The sequence below is a fragment of the Copadichromis virginalis genome, linkage group LG11 (assembly GCF_057382275.1).
Source record: "Copadichromis virginalis isolate Kocher_CV1m ecotype Utaka linkage group LG11, C_Virginalis_male_GT1.1, whole genome shotgun sequence".
Taxonomy (NCBI): Eukaryota; Metazoa; Chordata; class Actinopteri; order Cichliformes; family Cichlidae; genus Copadichromis; species Copadichromis virginalis.
In genome coordinates, this window is record NC_140628.1 from 3,815,950 (window position 1) to 3,839,347 (window position 23,398).

The following is a 23,398-nucleotide window of genomic DNA, read 5'->3' on the forward strand; positions in this document are numbered from 1 at the left end:
CCTTTCATGCAGATTAGTGCTTTTACTTTGATATCGATGAAGCCGATAATAAGAACAAATGTAAACAAAACACAACTGAAACTAAAAGCACAGCAAACATTCGAATAAAATAAACATATTTAGTGCAATAAAATGTGCAAGTAAACTGAAAGAAGAATTAAAATGAAATTAAAAAAACACAATAAACTCCAAACCTGTTGGTAAACTAAAAGCATGCAAAGTAAAACTGTATGAAATGCAGTAAAATAAAGAAACACTGTAACAGCTGAATAGAACTGCAGCATTGTCTCCCAAAGCCTGGTTAAAGAGGCAGACGTTAAGTTTCAGGTTCGATAGTTCAACACTTCAGCTGCTCCCCGGCTCACTGTTACAGCCGCTCTGATCATTTAAGCTAAATAGTGCCCACACAGTTTTTCGTTTTATACCTGGACCAACTAGCAGATGCATGTCAGGTGAGCTGAGGGGCTGTAATGGCTATATACACTGTAAAGACTCGAGCAGCTGTTCGGCTGTTCCAAAAATCTGCCAATCAGATGGCGGCAACTCAACCCAACTGCACGTGGGCATGTAGACATGATCAAGACAACCTGCTGAAATCAAACAAGAGAATGGTGGAGGAACGGTGCTTTCAGTGACTTTGAACATAGCGTGGGCGCTCGGTCTGAGCTTTTCAGACGACGTCAGAGGAGAACGCACAGACTGCTTTGAACAGGAAGACGACAGCTGCTCAGATAATTACTCATTACAGCAGGAGGGCACCTGCAAACACACCCTATCAAAGTTTAACATAGATGCACTATAGCTGCAGAAGACCGAGAGGCTGCACTCCTGTCAGCTGGGGCTGCACAATACAATAAAGATCGCATTCCCTCTGTGACATTATGTAGGGTCAAAGTTTGGTATAAACACACTACCTGAGTGTTGGTGCTGACCAACTGCTTATGGTTAGTGTAGCCATCTTCTGATGGCTGCTTCCAGCAGGTTTACACACCGTCGAACTCCAGTCATGATGAGTTCACTGCACAAAGAGGGTCCAACCTAATATTAGCATGTTGTACCAAAAAAATAGACCATACAAACAACTGAAGGCTGCCTGAATATGGATGTGAACGTGAGTTTCTCCGTGTCATTCAGAGACAGAAACGCTCAAGAACGGAGAGGAGAAGTGTTAAAACGTTTGGAGGTCAAACTGGGTCTCCTGTGTTGTGGCTCAGAGTGAGCTCACCAGGTTGAATTTAACAGAACAGTTAACATTTGCTCCTACTTCTTCTGAAATTTGTCTTAGCGTCAGTGTAACTATAAAAAGAAATACCAATTCATGATGACATCTCTGAGGGGCAACACTAAAGGTTTGTGGCTAGCTTAGAGACGTGTTGACACGTATGGCTAAAGTTATTGTTTTCAACAAATAATAAGCAGAAAAATAAATGATTTGCCCGTTTAAGGCCAGCATAATCTTTACCATCTCTTTTAATTTTTTTCAAATGACATTTTATTTTGAAAAGCCATCACCTGGTTACTTGTCTGTTGATTGTATCCAGTTCACTAAAATAAGGTTTTTGCCTTTTGTTGAATGAACATAAATAAAAATGGATGTTTTTATGTTTTGTTTTTTGTATCCAGATCTGAAAGTGTTGAAGGTGTACATAGAGTTTTCTCTGGACCAGCCCAAAGGCGGCCTCCACTTTGTTGTTCCTGATGTGGAGGGGAGCATGGCGGAGAGAGGAGCCCATGTGTTCTCCTTTGGGTACCAGAACTCCACAAGGTCTGCAAACAAACAATCTTCTCGTCCGTAGTAGATGAATAAATAAAAACCGCATTCCTTGGCTCCATATTGACAGATACAATATGTAGAAGTGACTTTTTGTTTTGGATGTTCCAGCTTTGGAAGTTGTGATGGAAAAATGAAAATCTTCTCCTGTCACAGATTCTGGTTCCCTTGCGTGGACTCTTACTCAGAGCTGTGCACATGGAAGCTGGAGTTCACTGTGGATGCATCTATGGTGGCTGTATCATGTGGGGATCTGGTGGAGACCATTTACACTCATGACATGAGAAAGAAGACTTTCCATTACGTCCTTCCCATCCCAACAGCAGCTCCCAACATCTCCCTGGCTGTGGGCCCCTTTGAAATCCTTGTGGACCCCTACATGCACGAGGTGGGTCCTCGTTCTCTGTTCTTTCTGCGTGGAGTTTAAATAAATGTTGCAGTTATTTCCTCCTGCAGGTATTTATACAAACTGACATCAAACATGTTCATAGTTGCAGGAAAGGATCCTTACCACAAATACACAAACTGCTCTGAAACAGATAAATCAGGCTACCACTTTAATTGGACTCACTGACCCCAAACCAGTAAAAAATGTACTAGGCTGTGGTTAAAAGTCATGTCCATGAAGTGTTTGTGTAAACTTTACCCTCAGCTGTACAGCTTTTAGATCACCTGGCTTGGAATAAGTTCTGCAACGACAGATGCAGAATGCAGTCGTCGAATAATCCAGACAGATGAGATTAGTCCAGCTTTTTATATCATTTTTATCCTAAAATGCCTTTAAAGTGGTTTAAATGGAGCTTTGTCCTGTAGTGTTTTTTGATGGCCACTTACTTAAGTGTCTTTTGAAGGTAAACGGTGTAAATAAAGAAGAATACATCGGCTCTCGTCACATAATCTTTGAAATACCACTGAAGCGCGCACGTCTTTGTTTCCTGTCAGGTGACACATTTCTGCCTGCCGCAGCTGCTCCCTCTTCTCAAACACTCAATGTCGTACCTGCACGAGATTTTTGAGTTCTACGAGGAAATCCTGACGTGCCGCTATCCTTACTCCTGTTTCAAAACTGTGTTTGTGGATGAGGCGTACGTTCAAGTATCCTCCTATGCTTCTATGAGCATCTTCAGGTAGGTCGTGATATCAGAGTTCACTGGTCCTTTTTGGCAGGATGATAGAAGAAATCAGCAAATGTAAAACACAAATAGATTGCTGTTGAAGGCGTTATTCCTCTCATTCAACTGCTGCCTCTGTTTCAGTACCAACTTGCTCCACAGCGCTATGATCATTGACCAGACTCCCCAGACTCGCCGCTGTCTGGCTCAGGCGTTGGCTCAGCAGTTCTTCGGCTGTTTTATTTCCAGGATGTCCTGGTGAGTGTTAACATGGGATGGTGAAGTAAAGCCAAAATCTGAGACACAAGTTCTAGTCTCCAAAGTCTAAGACTTAGAAAGAGGATGAGGAGTCCTGTCGTTCGGTAGTAGAGCGCCTGCTTCTCCACATCAAAGGAGCCAGTTAAGGTGGATCCCTCCTGTGTGAGTTGCTCTGGGCATGTGCTGCGGGGAGGAGGTTACAGGGTAGACCCAGGACACGCTGGTGAGACCTGATTGTCCTGGGAGAACTTCAGATGAGCTGGAGGAGGTGGCTGGGCACAGGGAGGGCTGGGCTTGTCATGATCTGTAAGACAATGTTGACTCTGTCACAATGCACCACACTTTTCCGTCTTAATTGATACATTTGTTTCTTTTTACTAACACGTAACCATCGTTTGTAGCAACATGTTTTCACATCATGTTTTACATCAGTTTAAGTGCTTTTTTTTTCTTTCTTCGTGGAAGGTGTCACAGATTTAGACAGCAAGTACGATGATTAATATGATTAATGGTTCAGATACCTTTGTTTACACAATTAAACAGTACTCAAATGTTTCTTGATAATTGCGTGTGTTAGTGTTAGACTAGTCAGTCAAATTTCTCCCCTCATATTGTCGACCAAGAAATTAGTCTCCAAAAACATCCGTCAGCCTAATATCTGATATAGATAAGAACCTTCAGCAGCGTGAGATGTTTCTATAAAATGCATAGCTTGTGTAACACCATTGAGTCTGTTCCCTTTGGGTTGTTGTTTGTAGTTATACGTGTAGTTTGCTCTGCACAACACAGTCATTTCTAACCTCCTCACAACTACGGCCCACTTTAATGTGACCGACTCTTATTGTTCCCATCGTCCAGCAAGCAGTGTCCACAACAAAGAAACAACGTAGTGTGTGCACGTAAATGTTCAGGTGACATCATATTAAACCCCTTTTTCCTGTGAAACCGAGGCCTGTGCAGGATTTGGAACATGTAAGTGGTGAATGGCCTGCATTTGTATATCGCTTTACTCAGTCCCTATGGACCCCAAAGCGCTTCCCATATGGAAAAGAAATAGTAAAAACATATATGATTTACTCATGAAAGTGGCCACTTTCTCATTACTTTCATATATTTTTTTAGTAAGTATAGAAAACATACAAGTTTCATTGTATAATTTTTCAAGGGATCTTATACGTGTTTCCACTCTTGTATGCTTTTCATACAAGTTTCATACAAGACAGATAAAAACTTTATAAGATTTATATATATCTTTTCCATATGGGTTTACACTACATTCAGTCACACACACATTCACACACTGGTGATGGCAGCTACATTGTAGCCTCAGCTGCCCTGGGGCGCACTGACAGAGGCGAGGCTGCCAGACACTGGCGCCACCGGGCCCTCTGACCACCACCAGTAGGCAACGGGTCTCGAACTGGCAATCTTCTGATTACAAGACGAACTGCCAACTCTAAAACCACGACCGCCCCATTTAATGCGGCGTTCTTGTATTTAGAAGGTGTAATGTTCATATATGCTGACCAATGAGTTCTCCAGAAAACAGTCAATCTGTAGGCTAGCAGTAAAAAGATCTATAGTTATTGAGAACGTCTACAATTCGAGCAGTTGTATATTTGTGTAAATGTTTATGTACCGAGATAATCTGCGAACAACAAACCAAGACTAGCTGCCGACGTTTTCCTTACGGTTAGTATTGGTCAATGGCTTTAAACACCTCCTCTTTTATCTGAACATAGTTTTGGTTTCCCAAAAGCTAACTTGGAAAATATGGATGTGGAAAACCTTTACTTGGCCTGACTGGTGATGCTAGAATAAGCAGATCCAGGTAATGAAAAGGTATCCTGAATATGTGGAGCTTGCTTTTGGACGCTCTAAGAAAAGGCACTGAGAAGATGCACTACAAGTTCAGCTACAAACAGGCTGCGATTGGGCTCAAAGGCCAGAGAGTTGTGTAATGGAAAAGAAGCGTCAGTGTTGTTTGGAAGCGCTCTCACACAAACCGCTATGAACAGATCTCAGCAGTGCTTCCCTCGGCTCTCTGGGCTTTTAGAAACGTGTGGTAACAGTTAGTCCTCAGACCTCTTCTCGTAAGGCTGCCTGCTGATGAGAGATTTACAGCAGAACAAGGCTGTTCTGTCAGTACCAAGAGTCAGAAGTTGGGCCGGTCCTGGCCTGAACAACTGTATCCTCCAGCATGATGGATCGCTGCGCCGCTCGGCAGCTCTGCCAGTGCGGTCAGTGTCCGTGAGAGACTGAGGGATTCTGAGGGGCTTGATTATGTTAAGAGGCCCGTCAGAAAGGCCTCAACAGTCTCAGGTGCACCTTGTGCTGTGTCTACCCCTGTGTGTCCCTCCTTTACCCTACAGGCCATCTTCCATTCACCGTCCATACTTTGCCTTCTCCTCACTGACCTCCAAACACACATCAGATGTGGGGCCTTGATCTGCTTATGTTGTTGGGCTAGCTGGCTGCTGTTGTGTAAGGAAAAACCTCACAAAAAGTCCGATCTCTTTGATTTTAACAAAGCATGGCGGCCTGCTAGCAATTTATCCGAGCAGGGGGTTAACTGAGGGCTGTAATTGAGAACAGGCTAAGCTAAGCAGCCCATCAGACATACAAGGCACATGAAAGGTATTGGTTAAACTGGTTATGCATTTTGGAAAAACACGACCTTTTCTGATGTGTCGCTGCTCCGTGTGTGCACCGGATGATCCTCCTTAGACTTCCTGAGAAATGAAACTGTCTGTTGTGCTGTTTTTGGGACTCCTCTTGAAGAAAGGTGTCTTACAGCTATGAGGATGAAAGGAAGGTAATCCAAACTTAGGACTTGATTATCGCCCTGAGCATGACCCAACTTAAAAAGAAAATACTTAAGAAAACACACAGTGTACTGTTGACTCCAGGACATACAGCGATGAAGTCATCTGTGCCGTGTGTGCCAGGCTGGACTTAGCTCAGTGTCAAGCAGGGAAACCGCCGAGGCTGAATAAGTGTATTGTGTCTCTCTTTCTTTTTTAACAAGCTAATAAATCCAAGCTGATAAATTAATGAGAGCAGTGTGTGGGGCCAGGTTCCATCCTTGAAGTGCCCTGATTGTAAAAGTTACTATTAAAATGTGAAGAAGCAACAAGTGTGGTCTTAAATGATTTATCATGCTTGGGCATGATGAAAGAGCGCATATCAGTGAGGGAGGAAGGATGGAAGAAGAGCCCTCACCCCCACAGGTCACGGCAGATGGCCGCCCCTCTCCCAGCCTGGTTAAAGGGAGTTTTTCCTTCCCACTTTGCCAAGTACTTGCTCACAGGGGGTCGTATGATTGCTGGGATTTTCTCTGTATTACTGTAAGGTCTGTGTCTTACAATACAAAGCGCTTTGAGGTGGCTGCAGCTGCAGTGATAAAACTGAATTGAATTGTCACTAATATCGTTGCTGTATCTAAATGCTGGAATTTCACTATGATTCATTCACAGTAACGTTGGAAGAAAGTTGGGATGTTTTGTGAGCTTAGAGCTGAGATGTTCTGTGTTCTGTAGGGCTGACGAGTGGGTGCTGAAAGGAATCTCAGGGTACATCTACGGTCTCTACCTGAAGAAGACCTTTGGAGTCAATGAGTATCGGCACTGGATCAAAGAGGTGAGCGCTTCATAAATCTTCCCCTGTAAAAGCTGCTTCCTCATCAGATAATACAGTTAAAGCTTCAGTCACATACTGAGTGTTTGATTTAACTGTGGTGCTGTACAGATACAAAACTGTAGAAATGTGCCTTACTATATCTAGAAAGTTTGATTACATTTTTAAACTTTGGTGGAACCTGATGGAACGTCAAACATGCTCAGATCGAATAATGTTGGTGTTGATAATAAATCTCATTATCATCTCTTTCTGATACAGAAAACATACCTTTTGTTTTTGCCCACAGGAGCTGGACAAGATTGTGGAGTATGAGCTGAAAATGGGAGGAGTCTTGTTGCACCCCACCTTCAGTGGAGGGAAAGAGAAAGACAAGTAAGATATTAGATTCTAAGACGTGTAAGCAGTGTCGTGTTTAGTCATAATCCTCCGAGTATAAATCCCAGATCATTTGTTGGATTTTGAACTTTCTTCTCTTCTTAGTCCAACTCCCCACCTTCACTTCTCCATTAAACACCCCCACACACTGTCTTGGGAGTATTACAAGATGTTCCAGTGTAAGGCACACCTGGTGATGAGGCTGATAGAAAACAGGATCAGCATGGAGTTCATGTTGCAGGTCAGCTGGGTCCTTTTGTGTGTGTGCCAGTATTTTCAGTTGGGCTTCATATTCAAACATGTTCTCTCTTTTAGCTCATTAACCTTTTGTTATTGTTTAGGTTTTCAACAAGCTCCTGAGTCTGGCCAGTACAGCCTCGTCTCAGAAGTACCAGAGTCACATGTGGAGCCAGATGCTTCTGTCCACTCATGCCTTCCTCAAATCCATCTCCAACGTCTCTGGCAAAGACATAGGCCCCCTCATCAAACAGTGGGTGTATCCTTTATCGCAATCAGATCTGTGTTTGCAGATGGAGGCAGGGATGGTGGAGGTTGCAGTGTTGGAAACAGTAAATAAGAAAGAAAATAACCAAATATGAAAGGCGTATAGCAGCATCACGTGAAACTGATTACAGTCAAATAAAAACATTCAAATATTGAGTCTTTATCCACTGGGTCTGACACCTCCTTGGAGGGTTTTAGTCTTAACCGTTCATATGCAGAGATCAGAGCAGTGTGGTGAAATTCTTCGGCAGTTTTGCCTTCAACAGAAAGAGGAACGTGCTGGAGCTGGAGATCCGTCAGGACTACACATCATCTGGAACTCAGAAATATGTGGTGAGTCTTACAGCCCTGTGCCTATTCACTCTGTCAGGACCCAAGCAGGCTTAAATTGTCGGACTTTTTTTGCTACGTTCTTTGCTCTGTTTCCTTGCAGGGTCCAATCAAGGTGACCGTACAAGAGCTGGACGGCTCCTTCAACCACATGCTGCAGATAGAAGAGAACAGCCTGAAACACGACATTCCCTGCCACTCAAAGAGCAGAAGGTACCGGACGCTGCGTCACTCTCCTCTGCCGGGCTTGTGTATTACAATGGGCACTTACATTATTGCTGTTATAGCGCCTGAAAATCATGCATTGCTAACACTGAGATGTGCTACAGTGCATCCAGAAAGTATTGCCAGTGCTTGATGCTACAAGCTTGGCACATGTTTCTCCTATTTTCTTTGCAAACCCTCCATCAGGTTTGATGGTGTACAGCCATTTTCAAATCTTTTGAGAAATGTGTAATCTATTTCAAGTCTGGACTCTGGTTGGGTGCCCCTCCTTGGTCATCTTGACTCAGTGTTTAGGGTAATTGTCCTGTTAGAACAGGGGTGGGCAACTCCAGGCCTCGAGGGCCGGTGTCCTGCAGGTTTTAGATACCTGGGTCAACACACCTGAATCAAATGATGAGTTCATTCCCAGGCCTCTGGAGAACTTCAACACATGTTGAGGAGGTCATTCAGCCCTTTGAATCAGCTGTGTTGGATCAAGGACACATCTAAAACCTGCAGGACACCGGCCCTCGAGGCCTGGAGTCATAAGATGAACCTTCACCCCAGTCTGAGAAGCAGAGCTCTCCGAAGGTTAATGATGTCTCCGTACATCACTGCATTCATCTTTACCTCGACCCTGACTAGTTTCCCAGTTCCTGCTGCCAAGAAGCATCGCCACAACGTGATGCTGGCACCACTGTAGGATCGTGATGAGCAAAGCCTGGTTTTGCTCGACATGACGCTCGACAATTTAATCTTTGTTTCATCAGACCAGAGAATTTTGTTTCTCGCGGTCTGAGAGTCCTTCGGGACTTTACTAAGGAGTGCCGTCTGTTTGGCCGCTCTGCCACATATGTCTGATTGGATAGTTAAATATTCAATGCTGCAGAAATGTTTCTGTGCCTTCTGTGGATTTCATGGCTTGCTTTGTGCTGTGTGCCTTTCCAAACCATGCTCAGCTGAATTTACCACAGTTGGGCTCCAGTCAGGTTGTAGAAGCTCTTGATCAGTAGAAACAGGACGCACCTGATCTCAGTTTTGAGTGTCACTGGAAAGGCTGTAAAATCTTATATGTGTTCAATTTTTGTTGTTTTATTTTTAATACATTTGCAAGAATTTAAACAAACTTTATTCACTTTGTAGACTTTTGAGGTCAAATTAAGGTGGAACAAGTGAAGCGTGTGGATACTTTTCAGATGCACCATTTGATGTTACTTAGAAGAAGGTTGTGGCTTCACTGTTTCCTCCTAATATATACGAATGTTTCCAGTCTTTGTTCTGATTCTTTGTTTCTCTCCTCAGCGAGAGCGTCTGTCATATCAGGCTGGGAGTGTTTGGTGTCACTGATGTGATTTCTGTTTGCAGAAACAAGAAAAAGAAGATCCCTCTGATGAATGGAGAGGAAGTTGACATGGATTTATCTGCAATGGAGTAAGACATTACTGCTGTGATGCATTGCTGCTATGTGACTAAGGCTGCGTTCACTCTGCAGGTCTTGATGCTCAATTCAGATTTTTTGATCAAATCTGATGTTTTTGTCTGCTCGTTCACACTACAAATAAAATGCGACAGCAAACGCGCTCTAGTGTGAACGCTCAAAGCGGCGCATGCACAAAAGAAGACGTCACACACAACGCGCTCTGTTTAGACCCAGAGCAACAGTATGTGTGACTGATGGCCTTAATATAAAGACTTTACGTTTCCCAATTTTTGCTTTAAGTTATTTTGTTATTTACATAATAATGTAAATAACCTAATAATGATCCTTGTTGCTGTTTTAGAGGAGCGCTGCTTCAAAGGATAGTTTCTGTCAGAATCTGCAGATTATACAGGACAAAGAAAATGTTCACGTTTCTCCAACGTTGTCTTCCCAACAGTTTCACTGGATGGCCAGGAAGCGTTCACGTCGTCTTCTCCGGCGCTGATATTTGGCGTCTGTCTTGTGTCGGTGACGTAAAAGACGGATTCAATGTGACCTGACCATCAAACAGCAGTCGCTTTCTGAAACATCAGATATGTATCGCATTCAGCACCACATATGAAAGTGACCCAGATCAGATTTGAAAATATCGGATTTGTGCCGTTCACACTGTCACCATGATCAGATAGATGGTCGCAGAGGGTCAAAAAAGTCGGATTTGATGCGCTTTCGCCTGCAGTGTGAACGCAGCCTTAGAGTATTGTCTTGCCAAGTTAATGCTTACATCTGTCTAACATATACGGTGCACGGTGTCCGTGCCTGTTCATTCCTCTGCAGTGCTGACTCTCCCCTCCTGTGGATCCGAATCGACCCGGACATGTCCATCCTGAGGAAGGTGGAGTTTGAGCAGGCTGACTTCATGTGGCAGTATCAGCTGCGCTATGAGAGGGATGTTGTTGCACAGGTGGGCTAACAGTAAGCATGCAGGGCTCCACACCGGCCTTAAAGAGCAGTCCCCTGTGTGTTAGATGAGCCTGTAGTTCTAATGAGTTGTCATTTCCACAATGATTTGATAAAGGAATCCCTTTATTTGCTTAAATCACAGCTCACTAATGTTCTGTGTCTTCATTCTGCTGCACAGTGATGCACATGTGCAGCTTTTTCCACTTCCACTATGACACCAGTGCATCGGAACATTATTGTATCACTGTGTCTAACAGGTAGCGAGTGCCCAGTGTTTAAGCATTCAGACTGTATCCATCAGTCTAAGGAAGAGACTGTGAGTAATTCTGTATATGTAACGTCAGACAAGACTTAAACATATTAAACGGTGTCAATGGGACCAGGATGCATCAGATTTAAAGAAAGTGTTTATTTGTCACAACGTTTGCTTGCACTCGTGTCCGTGTGTCGGAGAGAGTCTTCACTGCTCTGCTGTTATTTACAGCCACACTGCTTTCACTGTGAGTGTACAGATGAAATGAAAAACAACAATCAGATTCCTGATATTTTTCAAGTTCTCCAGTTCCTGTAGCATCAAGGCACCGTCCAGTCCTGACGGTTGGCGTGCTGTTTGCTCAGTAATTAATCTTCTCTCCATGCAACAGAGCTCAGCTTTCTGGTTTTTGTTTCATGCAGAAAGTCATTTGCATGTTGCTTTGTGGTAAAGAATGAGGCCTCTGATCCTTGCTTGCTGTCACGCGTCCTCTAGTCTGTAATGATGGTTTTGTTCCTGACTTCTCTGCCTGTGAATCCAACTCTGGCATAAATCACAACCGTCCCTGTGGAGAAATCTTTTTTGAGGCCACAGCCGGGATGCGGGTTGCAGGTGTCTTTTAGGAACTTGAAGTGTTTGGACAATCTTTCATTTAAATGTCGGTTTTATGGTTTAATTAAATGTGTTTTTTGCCATGTGTTCTGCTTAGTTATGCAGCTACAAAAACTGCAACGTTAGCATAGTTAAAGTTACTGTTCGTACTACTGCAAGTTTTTAGTAAATGTTCATCTTTTTCTTGTGTGTAAAGTCTGATTGAACAATGATCTCTCTGTTAGGAGGAGGCCATCTCAGCACTTGAAAAATTCCCAACTCCTGCCTCCAGGCTGGCTCTGACTGACATCCTCGAGCAGGAACAGTGTTTCTACAAAGTTCGCATGCAAGCGTGCTTCTGTTTGGCTAAGGTACGTGTCACTGTGTTGGTGTGTGATTCAGTAACAGCACAATGAAAAGGTTTTGAAGGCTTCAGCTTCTTCCACAATCTGTTGAATACAATATGTAAGCCACAACCATAGAGATGATGGCACTCCCAAACATCCATCCGTCTGTTAATTAGTCTTCCCTCATCTGTCAGCATCCACCTGAGCTCCACTGTCCAGTGAGATTAACCATCCGAGGGTTAAGTTAGCGCTGTTTGGTCCTGTCAGCGGCTCTGAGCAACGAGGTGCGCCCTTCTTACACCGTCTAAAATCAGATGGATGTGGGATCCAGCACGGCCACATTTTCTAACCCTTCGTGTTCGTGTGTTTGTGATTTCACCTGGAGTTTAAATCGTCAAAGTAACTTCAAACAGAACCACCTTAATAACTCCAGTTACAGAGTTGCTGATGTGCGGCGTTGGTTTTTTAATCTCACAACAAGTTGTGGATTCCTCATTTACGCTAAGGCCGAGTCTGCGAGCGCTGGGACACACGTGCTGTCAGCAGGGAGCGTCAAAGCGCCCTCTGGTGGACAAACCCTCCAGCATCAACACAACATGGTTGAATGGTGTTTCTCCTGACTCTTAATTATTTATCAGCCATCATAAATGCCAATATCGATGTTACCAAATGGCTAATGTGGGCTTACATATCAGTTTAGACTCCTTGAATCTGTTAGAGGTTACTATAAAGCTAGCTACGTCACCTCTTCACAACACTACAGAAGAGACGGGACACAAAGCAGTCACAGATTTATTCCTCTTGCCGCAGACTTAGTGAGAGGCCTGCTAAACCCAGCACAAGGAAGGAGCCAGGTTACACAACTACAGACTGAGGCAACACTAATGTATGCAACACTATGTGCCAGCAGTCATGACATCACTTTTGGTGGTCATTGGCATCAGCCAGAATAACAACGGCAAGCATAATTTGCCTGCAATGTTGTTAATATGGCAAAGCGATGTGGTCATGCTGAGTTCGGCTCCACATGTCACTGTTTGAAACGGCGCATTGCTAGCAGCAGACAGAAACTGGAGGGTGGTATTCTGGGAGTAGTATAAAAGAAAACGTGTTAACAGGTGAGACAGTTTTAAGAATAAAGTTTTGGGCGGACTGAAGGATCCACATAGCAACGAACAGTTTCAGCCTGTAGCTTCACAGTGTGACTCTGCTTTTCTTTTTAATCAAAGATGACAAAAACAGGGGCCTTTCCTCTGTTTCTTCTGCATTTACGTCAGTGGTCACTTAGTATATTAGTACTAAAAAAATGTAACTGATTGTAACTATTACAAAAGAGCTGCAGCAGCAGTACAGGCCATCGCTTCCAAGCTAGCGAGGCCACCCACCACTTTAAATGTTGCTGCACTTCAGCTCAGTTGACTGAATAATTCTGTGGCTCCAGGAAATTCTCTGTTCTCTGGATTTGGTCTGTTCTAACTTTCACCCCACTGGATTTCCATCCTTCAGGTTCCACCTGAACCAATATTTTCACAGCATGAGTGGAGGATGAAATGGCAGCACTTCACTTCTTTCACTAGCTCGCTGCGTTTGGCCACAGTGCCCCCAGCAGACTCTGTGATAATGGCTTTTGGTATACACAAAGCTCACGCACACTCAGGCATCCACACTCACACTGACCACAGACTGCAGTATGGCAGGCTTTACATTCCTCTCTGGACTTGGCTGCATTGCGATTGGTCGGGATCAGTTGTGTGTTGTTGGTAGAAAATGTGGGAAGCACGCTTCGAACACAGTGATACAGTCCATGAATGCATCCCCACATCCGACAGCCCACCTCCCCCTTATCCAGCTAACCAAATGACAACATCCTGCATGAGTGACCCTTGCCCGCATTTTACCACATTAACATAAATTCCCCAATATCCTGTTGGAGCGTATAGACCAGTGGGGCCGCTGTTCATACCTGTGGAAACCACACGAGCTGTTCGTGTGTGCATTTGCTGTTGACTTTGTAGCTCAGCTCTCACCACACGAAGTGCAACAGACAGACAAAGCATTGTTATACAAGCGAGAACATTCTTCACTTGTCATTCGTGTTTCTCAAATTCCTGCTGTAGCTATTATACTTCGCCGTACATTCTTCATTCCCTGCACTCTGCTGGAATCTGAAATGTTTCGCTTTTCTCTTTGTTGTTTTACTGTGACGGCAGCAGACAGAGGGGAGCTGATGGATGCAGTTCTGCACAATCAGGCGTTTAAAAGTGTAATAAAGTAATTTGTGGTTTGTTTTGTTACGCTGTGACTCTTTCAGATAGCCAACGCCATGGTGAGCACATGGCAGGGTCCACCAGCTATGAAGTCCCTGTTCACCAGAATGTTCTGCTGCAAGAGCTGCCCAAACATCGTCAAGACCAACAACTTCATCAACTTCCAGAGCTACTTCCTCCAAAAGGTACAGCCAAGAAGCAGAGCTAAATGGTCCGATTAAAAAGCTTGAAGCTTATTCTTACGATAAGTGCTGTCACATCATGAGGTTTTAATCGTTAACACATAAATAACTGCTCTGAACAAATAGTCTTTATCTCGAGCACAGCGTTAGTGACTTGCAGACTATGAATTCACAGTCAGCTGTGTAAAAGAGTGTCAGCTAACTGGCAAATCTAATGTAGGTATCCTGTTTAATCCACTTTAGCCTTCTCACATTTGCTTTCATCTGTAAGCTGCTTTGTAACCCACCTCAACCCCAGCTTCACATGAGTACGGGTAAGCCGGTGTGCCAAAATCAGAGCCACACCACCAAATACGAATGACTGCAGGTGGAAGAAACAGCCTTCTTTGGATTTTAGTGGTCATGTGGTCAGTCGTAATGACTTAATTAGATACTTTGTGAAGAATAAAATAATAAGAAGAAGATAAATTTATTGCATTGAAGATGAAAACATGAATATGTTCTCTGTCCTGTAGACTTTGTAAATAAAATATGCACAAATAATGGTGTGTGTGCGCGCGTGTGTGTGTGTGCGCGCGCGCGCGTGTGTGTGTGTGTGTGTGCGCGCGTGTGTGCGCGCGCGTGTGTGTGTGTGTGCGCGTGTGTGCGCGCGCGCGTGTGTGTGTGTGCGCGTGTGTGTGTGTGAGCGTGTGTGTGTGCGCGCGCGTGTGCGCGTGTGTGCGCGCGCGCGTGTGCGCGTGTGTGTGTGTGTGTGCGCGTGTGTGTACCAGGTGTGGAACGTCTCTCCAGCAGATTTAGGTGATGGTGAATGAAGGCCTGACTGTCATGAACAGTTTCCATATCAATACCTTCATCATCCATAGTGTTGAACTACAACAGAGCAGAACTTAATTAGAAATATCATATATTTTGTGAGCCGCTATAAAGAGGAGCCGTTTCTTAACATGTAACTCCAGATTTCAGTAGAACAGCCCATCGAGTATAAAGCTATCATGACGCCTGTTTTGTCTTTCTCATGCCAGACGATGCCGGTTGCCATGGCGTTACTCCGAGATGGGCAGAACATCTGTCCCAAAGACGTCCTCAACTTTATACTCGATCTGATCAAGTATAACGACAACAGGAAAAACAAGGTAAATCCAGTCATAGTGATGTGTTTACTCTTTGTTTGCATTGTCAGCTGCTGACTGGTCGAGTGAGTGGGCATAAAGAGGAGCTGAGTCTGGTACATCTGTTGTGTCTGCCGTGAGATGACCATTTTGGGATTTTCATGACGAGCCAAATGTAATAACTAACTGCTGACTGATATCGACATATGAACAGATAAAGAGGTCGGTGTTTTTGTCAAAGATTCATCTAGAAAAAAAAGATAAGGAACAAAACTGTAGACAGATGATTAGCAGCTACGTTTGAATTTGATTTAATCACACGCGACTCTCACAAACCCCTCCAAACCAAACATTCTTCATCATTCTCCTTTTTCCCATCCTTTCACTCCTCTCCAGTTTTCCGATAACTACTACCGAGCAGATCTGATCGAGGCCCTTACCAACTCCCTGACTCCCGCCATGAGCATCAACAATGAAGTGCGCACGGTGGACAATTTAAATGCTGATGTCCGTCTCATCTTGGAGGAGATCACACGATTCCTAAATATGGAGAAGTTGCTGCCAAGCTTCCGAAACACCATCACTATCAGGTACCACGCCGAGTGTGTCCTTGTGTTTCAGCGCTACAACAGAAAGTTGTTAGTGAAATATACAAAACGCAGCTTTTTAGCCCTCTGCAAAAAGAACAAGATCGTGTGGGGATGTCAGAAAGTCCATATTCATCTTTACATGCCTGAATAGTTCTCATGTGTCTGACACAAAGCAGTCCAACGTCAGTGTAACAAAAGAAAAGAGCGTTTTGTGTTACTTAGATACAGAGAAGCTTGCATCCTCTCTGTTAACTTGTCACACTCCTTCTCTCTGTCGTCTCTAGCTGTCTGAGAGCGATCCGTCAGCTTCAGAAGAACGGCCACATACCAAGTGACCCGTCGCTCTTTAAGTCCTACGCTCAGTACGGACACTTTGTCGACCTTCGCATCGCTGCACTGGAAGCTCTGGTGGACTACACTAGAGGTAGGAGGAATAATACACGTTTGCTGGGGGGCAACCCATCATTTGGCAGCATCAGTATGATACCTGTGGTCCCCTGTCAGCATTTCTACTGAGGCTGTAAGAATGACCGGGGTTTCTTCACATCTTAATCAAACAGAGCAATAAGACGGCTGATTGGTGCAGATCAGCCTGCTTCTCTCTGACGTATTTGTTGGTGGATCGTCTGCTAGTTTAAGGTTTTCTCTCTAATATTGCAGGACTGTTTTTGTGAATTGGTGCTATATGAATAAACTGTTCCTCTATAACACCATTGTTCACAGTGAAACACAAAATGACTTCAGTGTTCATTTAAGACATGTTTGGAAAATGTTAGTGATCCATAACCTTTGAGGAGTGCAAATATGGACGTTACCTTTATGTTTAATGCACCAAAGGACAAGAACGTAATGTAGAGGCATGGTAAAGGACACACTATTAAGTAATGCAAATTTGAATGTTGTTGTTGACACAGCCTGAGCACAGATATGATTCCTGTGTGATTTTGAGTGTTTGTGCTGCAGTGGAGCGGAGTTCAGCGGAGCTGCAGTGGCTGCTCAGCATGGCTCAGAATGACCCAGTTCACTATGTCAGGTCAGACATCACACACCCTCACCTTAAAATGTTTGAAACAAATTCACACTCTTTGAGTGTTTGTTGTTGCGTTTCTTTATATGATGAGAGATTGAGTCAGTGTTGATAGTGAAGCAGCTGCTGCGCCTGACGTGATAATAAAGTCAGGGTATCTGTGGCTGTGAAAAAAGCCTTTAAAATTCCTTCTACTTAAAGGTCTCATATCATAAAAATGCCTTTTCTGGATTTTGAGATTTTTATCAACTTTGTGCTATAAATAAAAATCTGAGGTTGTAGTTCCTTTAGCCCCTGGACAACAACAACAACAACAACAACAACAACAACAAAGCCAGTCAGAATTTTCTCTGCTTCTTGTGGGAACAGAGTGACTGTAAAGTTTTTGTTTAGAGCAAAACTGTGAATTCACACATCACAAGTGAGGAAGACACTTTTTGCTCATTTTGTTTAGAGCTATACGTTGTTATCATTATGTGTTACTATAATGAGTGTAGCATATGTATGCATATATGTCTGTGTGTATCATGTCTCTTCCATAACTAGTGGGTTAAGGCTGAAACTTTGCCATTAATAATGATGCTTTTAATACAGACTTAATATATCCCTAAATTCTGTTGATTTCACGATCATCATCCCTCTGTGAATACAATCTTAAGTTCTTCCTCTACATTTGTTTTATGTGTCCCATTCAGCGTAGTGTACTCCTAAACGTAACTTACAGCAGGCATGTTTCAGGAATTTTGGGAATGAGCACGAGTACCTGATATGTAGAATTATTAAATCTGTTTCTGTTCTTGACCTACAGACATAAGATCCTGGGTATGCTCTGTAAGAATCCACCATTCACCAAGACAACAGACTCGGCTCTGTGTAACGAAGCGCTGGTCGACCAGCTGTGGAAGTTCATGAACTCTGGTAAGAAACACAGGAGACAAACATTGCTAGTGGCCCCCTGCTGTGCAGGCCTCTGCTGTGCCCAAACTTCAGGGTTTTAGTTCATGGCTCTTTATTGAATCCAAATGCAGTCTCTTGTTGTAAGTTTAAATTTTAGCTGTTTGTTCTTGAGTGCAGTGTTTCAGGGCAAATTTCAACTCCTGAATGAACCGATTAGAGTTTAATGATACAAGTATCTAATATGATGAAGTGATAAAATGTAGGGCTGGGCGATATGGCCTAAAATCCACATCGCGGTATAATTTGAAGCATGTGCTGTAACGATATATATCACGATATATTCTTTTCTTCTGTATAACGTATTTTCCACACTATAAAGACTTAAAATCCTTTAATTTCCTCAAAAATTGAGAGTGTGCCTTATGTATGAATTCTGGTTGTGCTTACTGACCTCGAACCGATTTGGGCAGAAATCTGTTAAAAAATGTTTTAGTACAACTTTGGTAAGCCGCACTGCTTGATGGATCGTCAGAGCATTACGCTGCCGTAGTGAGGAGCTTCACGGCGTAATCTGGGTCCAAAACTCCGTCAGCTTCAGGTCCCAAAGTCAAAGGAACATTGAGAGTTAAAAACGGTCTAAATTCTTTCATCTTTAATTAAATCATCAGCGTTGCTGCTTTACCAGGTGTAACAATTAAGTTTAACATCCATGAAAACAGAATTTATTAAATTTAACGGAGTTAGAAGTTAACAGGAAGTTAGCTCGCTAGTTTACACCTAAACATGACCTACCATGTTCTGAGAGATTTTTGAAACTAATTCAAACGTACAGCTCTGCTACCACTTCCAACATAAATGAAGACAGAAAACTAAACAGCAGTGACGTTTGCAGGTTACTGAAGTTGGACTACCTGGTTTATAATGTTGTGCTACGTGATTGCTAGCGACACAGCTATGTTAGCATAACATTAGCTGGAGGATGAACGCCAACTTTTTTTCCACTCGATAAAAGTTAACGTGAGGGATTCTGGTGGTCAGGGACAAATGCAATCGCATAGCAGGATGCTGTACACGGGCCAAACTTCAGTCAGGAGAACAACTGAGATTATTCATCCACAATACGAGATTAGTCATTAATATACTGCAACAACATGGGAACAGAGCAGCTGTGAGAGAATTCAGCATTAATGAATCAATGTTACGGAAGTGGAGGAAGCGCAGGTTTTGGCTTTCCCCATGTTTCAAAAGTGCTTCATCTCTTTGCTGTGACTGTCGCCCGCCATAATTTGCAGATGATAATGGTTGTAGCCGCTGCGATGCTTTCGACCAAAACAGGCGCAGCTTGATGACATCATCAACATACGCGATAATAATAATAATAATGGATTGGATTTATATAGCGCTTTTCAAGGCACCCAAAGCGCTTTACAACACCACTATTCATTCACTCTCACATTCACACACTGGTGGAGGCAGCTACAGCTGTAGCCACAGCTGCCCTGGGGCAGACTGACAGAAGCCAGGCTGCCATTTCGCGCCATCGGCCCCTCTGGCCAACACCAACACAGCGATAGAGCGATATAGTCAAAATCTCTATCGTTGGCCAAATTTATATCGTTTCTATTGCCCACCCGTAATCAAATGTAAAGTGATGACATTATAGTGTCTCTCTTTGCTCTGACAAGAAGAAGCTCAGCTAAAACACTTCTCTGTCCATCATTGTCCGACACGGTTCCTCAGTAGAACAATAGTACAATACTACACACTTTTTCATACACTGAATTGTAACACACTCTACAGTGGTCATCTTGAAACTGTGATTGTACAGACTCCTCTTTTCTCTGCTGCCTGGATGAAGACGTGTAAAGTAGGGCTGGGTATCGTCCCTGATTTCTAGAATCAATTCGATTTGAATCTGGGAAATTTTGCCTCAGACAGTCAGAAATATTATAACTCAGATCAGCACATTTACATCTTTTTGTATCTATAAAAAGGAAGCTGACACTTTCCAGACTTTATCAAAGGTGTGAGCGTCACAGCAGAGGCCTTTGTGTCAAAGCAGCTGAAGATAAAACAGAAACACATGAAGGAGATTTTCCTGTTCTGGGATTTTATAAAAGTATTCTGCAGTCGATCAAAAAACGAAAGAAAACCATTAATCAACAATGAACATCACCTCTGACGTTACAGCGGTTTGATTAGAGACACAGCGTTTTGCATTTTGTATAATTTTAAAAAGTTTAAATTTGTTCAGAAGCCTGTTGAACGGCAGAAATTAGGTTTTCTTAGTAAAAGGAAAAAACAGCGGCCGACAGCCTGTAAACAACGTAGACTTGTGCGTAACAAGCAAGCGAATTTTATCCTGGTGGAAGCAAAACAGCAAAAGTCAGAGTGAATCCATGACGATGTTTATGTGAAGCTTAGTTTGGATCAATGTTGTTTGGAGAGAGATAAACTAACAGCTTCTGAATCAGCGCAAAAAGGGCGTGAACATAAAGCTCGACCCGCCGACACATCAGAGTCAGCGAGCTTTCAGCCCCGACCGTGTCCGTGGCGTCGGTGAGAAAGTCACAGCTCACTGATTCTGATCCGTCGGCGGGTCGAGCTTTGTGTTCACGTCTCTGTGCAGAGTCCGTGCTCCTGCTCTCATTTACTGTCTTAAATGTTTGGTGGTTGTTGATATTTTGTGAGGTTTCACCTGAGATTCTGGTGTTTCAGGAAAAATAAATTCATATTAAAAAAATCAGGATTTTAATGAATCGATATCACGTTATCCAAGCGAGAATCGATTTTAATCGATAAATCGATCATCAAAACCCAGCCCCAGTGTAAAGCATCAGAAGTAAAATCTGCACGTTGATACACTCTAGGTGCGATGACACAAATGGATGAACAATTTTGTCTAGCTCAGAGGACGAGAATATAGCTCACGATTTAGAAATATTCCTCAAATTAAAGAAATGGGAACTTGGTATAGTTTTATATATGAGTCAAAGTTCAGAGCCTATCCAGCTCATCATGTGACTCAAACGCCACATAAACCTGAATGTCATCAGCATAGAAATAATAAGAAATGCCAAAAAAAAGAATGATACCGGCTAAAGGAAGCATGTGAACAGAAAATAACAACCAGGATTACGCCTTGTGGAACTCCATGTGTAAAAGGAGAAATCGCTTCCTCCAACAGAGGACGTCCTTCAGATAAACAGGAGGAAAACCAGTGAAGTGCCGAGTCAGAGATACCAACAATGGGTACAAACCAATTACCTGCAACAGATGCCATTAAAAATCATTGTAGAGCTTTGAAACAGCAGTCAGGTCTCTGACAAGCATGATGAGAGTTTCATTTAGTCTAACCGGAGAGAACCAGAGAAGAACCTTAAGTCCGTAACCTGATTCTCACCATGACGGAGAAATAAATAGCTACTCTGTGACATCACACAGAAAAAATGGCATGAAACTTTAGAGCAGACTAACAAGGAGCACTTGCACATAAGCACAACTCTTATTTGAACACGTTTAATGTGAACCTGTTTTACTGGAACGGTATACGTGTGACAGAAAGAAAGCACAATAGCTGCTGGAGTAGGCACACAGCTTCCAGACTGAACACAGGACCCGATCCTGTCTCGTGACAGCCTCACACTGCCGTCAGTCTCGCTCTGTGGCTGCACAGCTGTCTCCTCAGGTTCACAGCAGTGTGTCTGATTAATGAGCTTTAAGTTTTGGTCTGCTGCCGTACGGCTTTTGTTCCTCGGGAACAAATTACAACGTAGCTTTTCCTTCTCCTCTCACGATGTGGGCTCTACCCATGAACCACAGGCAGGGCAAATTACACTGATGGCGAGGTCAGCTAATGCTCACTCAGTTGTTCTTGCAAGAACTGCGCCCACAGCTAATATACACTGTATGTACCAGAACCAAGAACATGTTTTCTTCACAGCATGCTGTCTTTAATTTCTCTGGGACACAATTCCAGGAAAGTCACTTGAGCTAAAAAGTTTCCTCTCTGTACACGGAGCCACGGCCAGCAGAGGCTTGGAAGTTTAAGTTGAAAGAAATTATTGTATTTGGACTGAAGAACTTAAAAAGCACCAGACTTTTACCACTTCTCTTCTGGTCGTTACATCTGCACTGAGGAGACCTGCTCTCTGAATGGTTTCAAAACCCAGACTCTCTGTATTGTGTTGTTCTCAGCATGCCCCACCAAGGCCCCTTCACATGCTGCCTTTAACCCCCTCAGTGAGCATGCAGGAGGACGCGGGGTTCTTTCAGAAAAGTCGTTTACTGGTCCATTTACAGTGTTTTCCAAATGTTTGAAGGCCTTCTCATTGAGTTTGTTTATTATTGTTGGCAGGAGGCTGTGAAGTGCAACCATCAACTGACTTATTTCTATCAAGCATAATAACTGCAGCTAATAATCATCTCATCACCACAACAACATGAAGCTGCGATAAATAACTTCCACGTGTCTGACTGGACAGACTTCTGTCAGACTCCTAAACCAAGCAGCTGTTGCTCAGCTCTCATACAGGATACTGACTGTAATCCTCTACAGCAGATCACAGCAAAAGACTTGGTTCTGTCTTTGTGCTTTCAAACTGGTAATGCAACACTTGAGTCTCTCAGTCAGCTGGTTTCCAGAAAATGAGAAAACCTTCAGCTTTTGCCAGTTTGCATGAATCAGCACTAAAGTAAAGTGGCATTAAACTGCAGATGCATATTCTCTGCTCCAGAATGACCTTGAGCCTTGGTTTAATTCCTTCTACACACCTTTAGCTCCACACAGGTGTCTGCAGATCTGACACCCTGAATGATACAGCCACACGGACATCCTGTTGAGAACCGAGGGGGAAAAATAATCCTTCAGTTCAACCTTTTTTTGTGATTTGTGTGTCCACTACAGAGAGAATAAGTGAATAGGCGGAGTTTCATGAGGTTCTCTCGAGAGCGGTGTGGCTCTGCAACTCAGTGTGGCTGTAGTAAACCATCAGTTTCAGTATGGATAAATCTTTCTGTTTATTATGAATGATTTATTTAAAACAAATATTCAGTGTATTCAGTGTGAGAGGAAGTTAAGTAAAGAAAATATAGGATTTTCCAGTGGGATGACACAAATGTCATACAGAGAGGAAGCTGAAGATGATGCAAATCATCAGCTTCAGGGTCTCCAAACATGCTGCTGTGCATGATGATCAGAGGTTTGTCCAGAATTATCTTTGCAAACTTGCTCTGTGCCACCACGTTGTCTTTAGAGACAAGAGGTTTTCTCCTGGCAACCCTTCCAAACATATTAGCATGTGGCCGCTCATTACCATCCTGCTTCCTGCTTCCATTGGATTGCATTAGACTTTGTGTAGTTAGCTGTCCTTCTGACTTTGCTGTGTAGTTGTTGTTAGCTGCCAGTCGCAGCAGATGGCCCCGCCCCTCCCTGAGCCTGGTTCTGTCGGAGGTTTCTTCCTGTTAAAAGGGGAGTTTTTCCTTCCCACTGTCACCAAAGTGCTGCTCATAGGAGGTCATATGATTGTTGGGTTTTTCTCTGTATGTATTATTGTAGGG

At 43.3% G+C, this 23,398-nt stretch overlaps 1 protein-coding gene across 1 annotated transcript in view; it reads left to right on the top strand.

The window, feature by feature from the left end:
• Nucleotides 1–23,398, top strand: part of taf2 (TAF2 RNA polymerase II, TATA box binding protein (TBP)-associated factor) — a 35,218-nt gene that overhangs the window by 4,358 nt on the left and 7,462 nt on the right. The window contains exons 5-23 of the mRNA XM_085472862.1: nt 1,624–1,765; nt 1,928–2,159; nt 2,714–2,898; nt 3,028–3,141; nt 6,681–6,780; nt 7,067–7,152; nt 7,261–7,396; nt 7,497–7,651; nt 7,878–7,992; nt 8,093–8,202; nt 9,559–9,624; nt 10,451–10,577; nt 11,666–11,791; nt 14,079–14,219; nt 15,239–15,349; nt 15,722–15,915; nt 16,200–16,339; nt 16,879–16,948; nt 17,751–17,860. Coding sequence (XP_085328988.1) covers nt 1,624–1,765; nt 1,928–2,159; nt 2,714–2,898; nt 3,028–3,141; nt 6,681–6,780; nt 7,067–7,152; nt 7,261–7,396; nt 7,497–7,651; nt 7,878–7,992; nt 8,093–8,202; nt 9,559–9,624; nt 10,451–10,577; nt 11,666–11,791; nt 14,079–14,219; nt 15,239–15,349; nt 15,722–15,915; nt 16,200–16,339; nt 16,879–16,948; nt 17,751–17,860 — 2,460 coding nt within the window. The remainder of the gene's footprint in view (nt 1–1,623; nt 1,766–1,927; nt 2,160–2,713; nt 2,899–3,027; nt 3,142–6,680; nt 6,781–7,066; nt 7,153–7,260; nt 7,397–7,496; nt 7,652–7,877; nt 7,993–8,092; nt 8,203–9,558; nt 9,625–10,450; nt 10,578–11,665; nt 11,792–14,078; nt 14,220–15,238; nt 15,350–15,721; nt 15,916–16,199; nt 16,340–16,878; nt 16,949–17,750; nt 17,861–23,398) is intronic.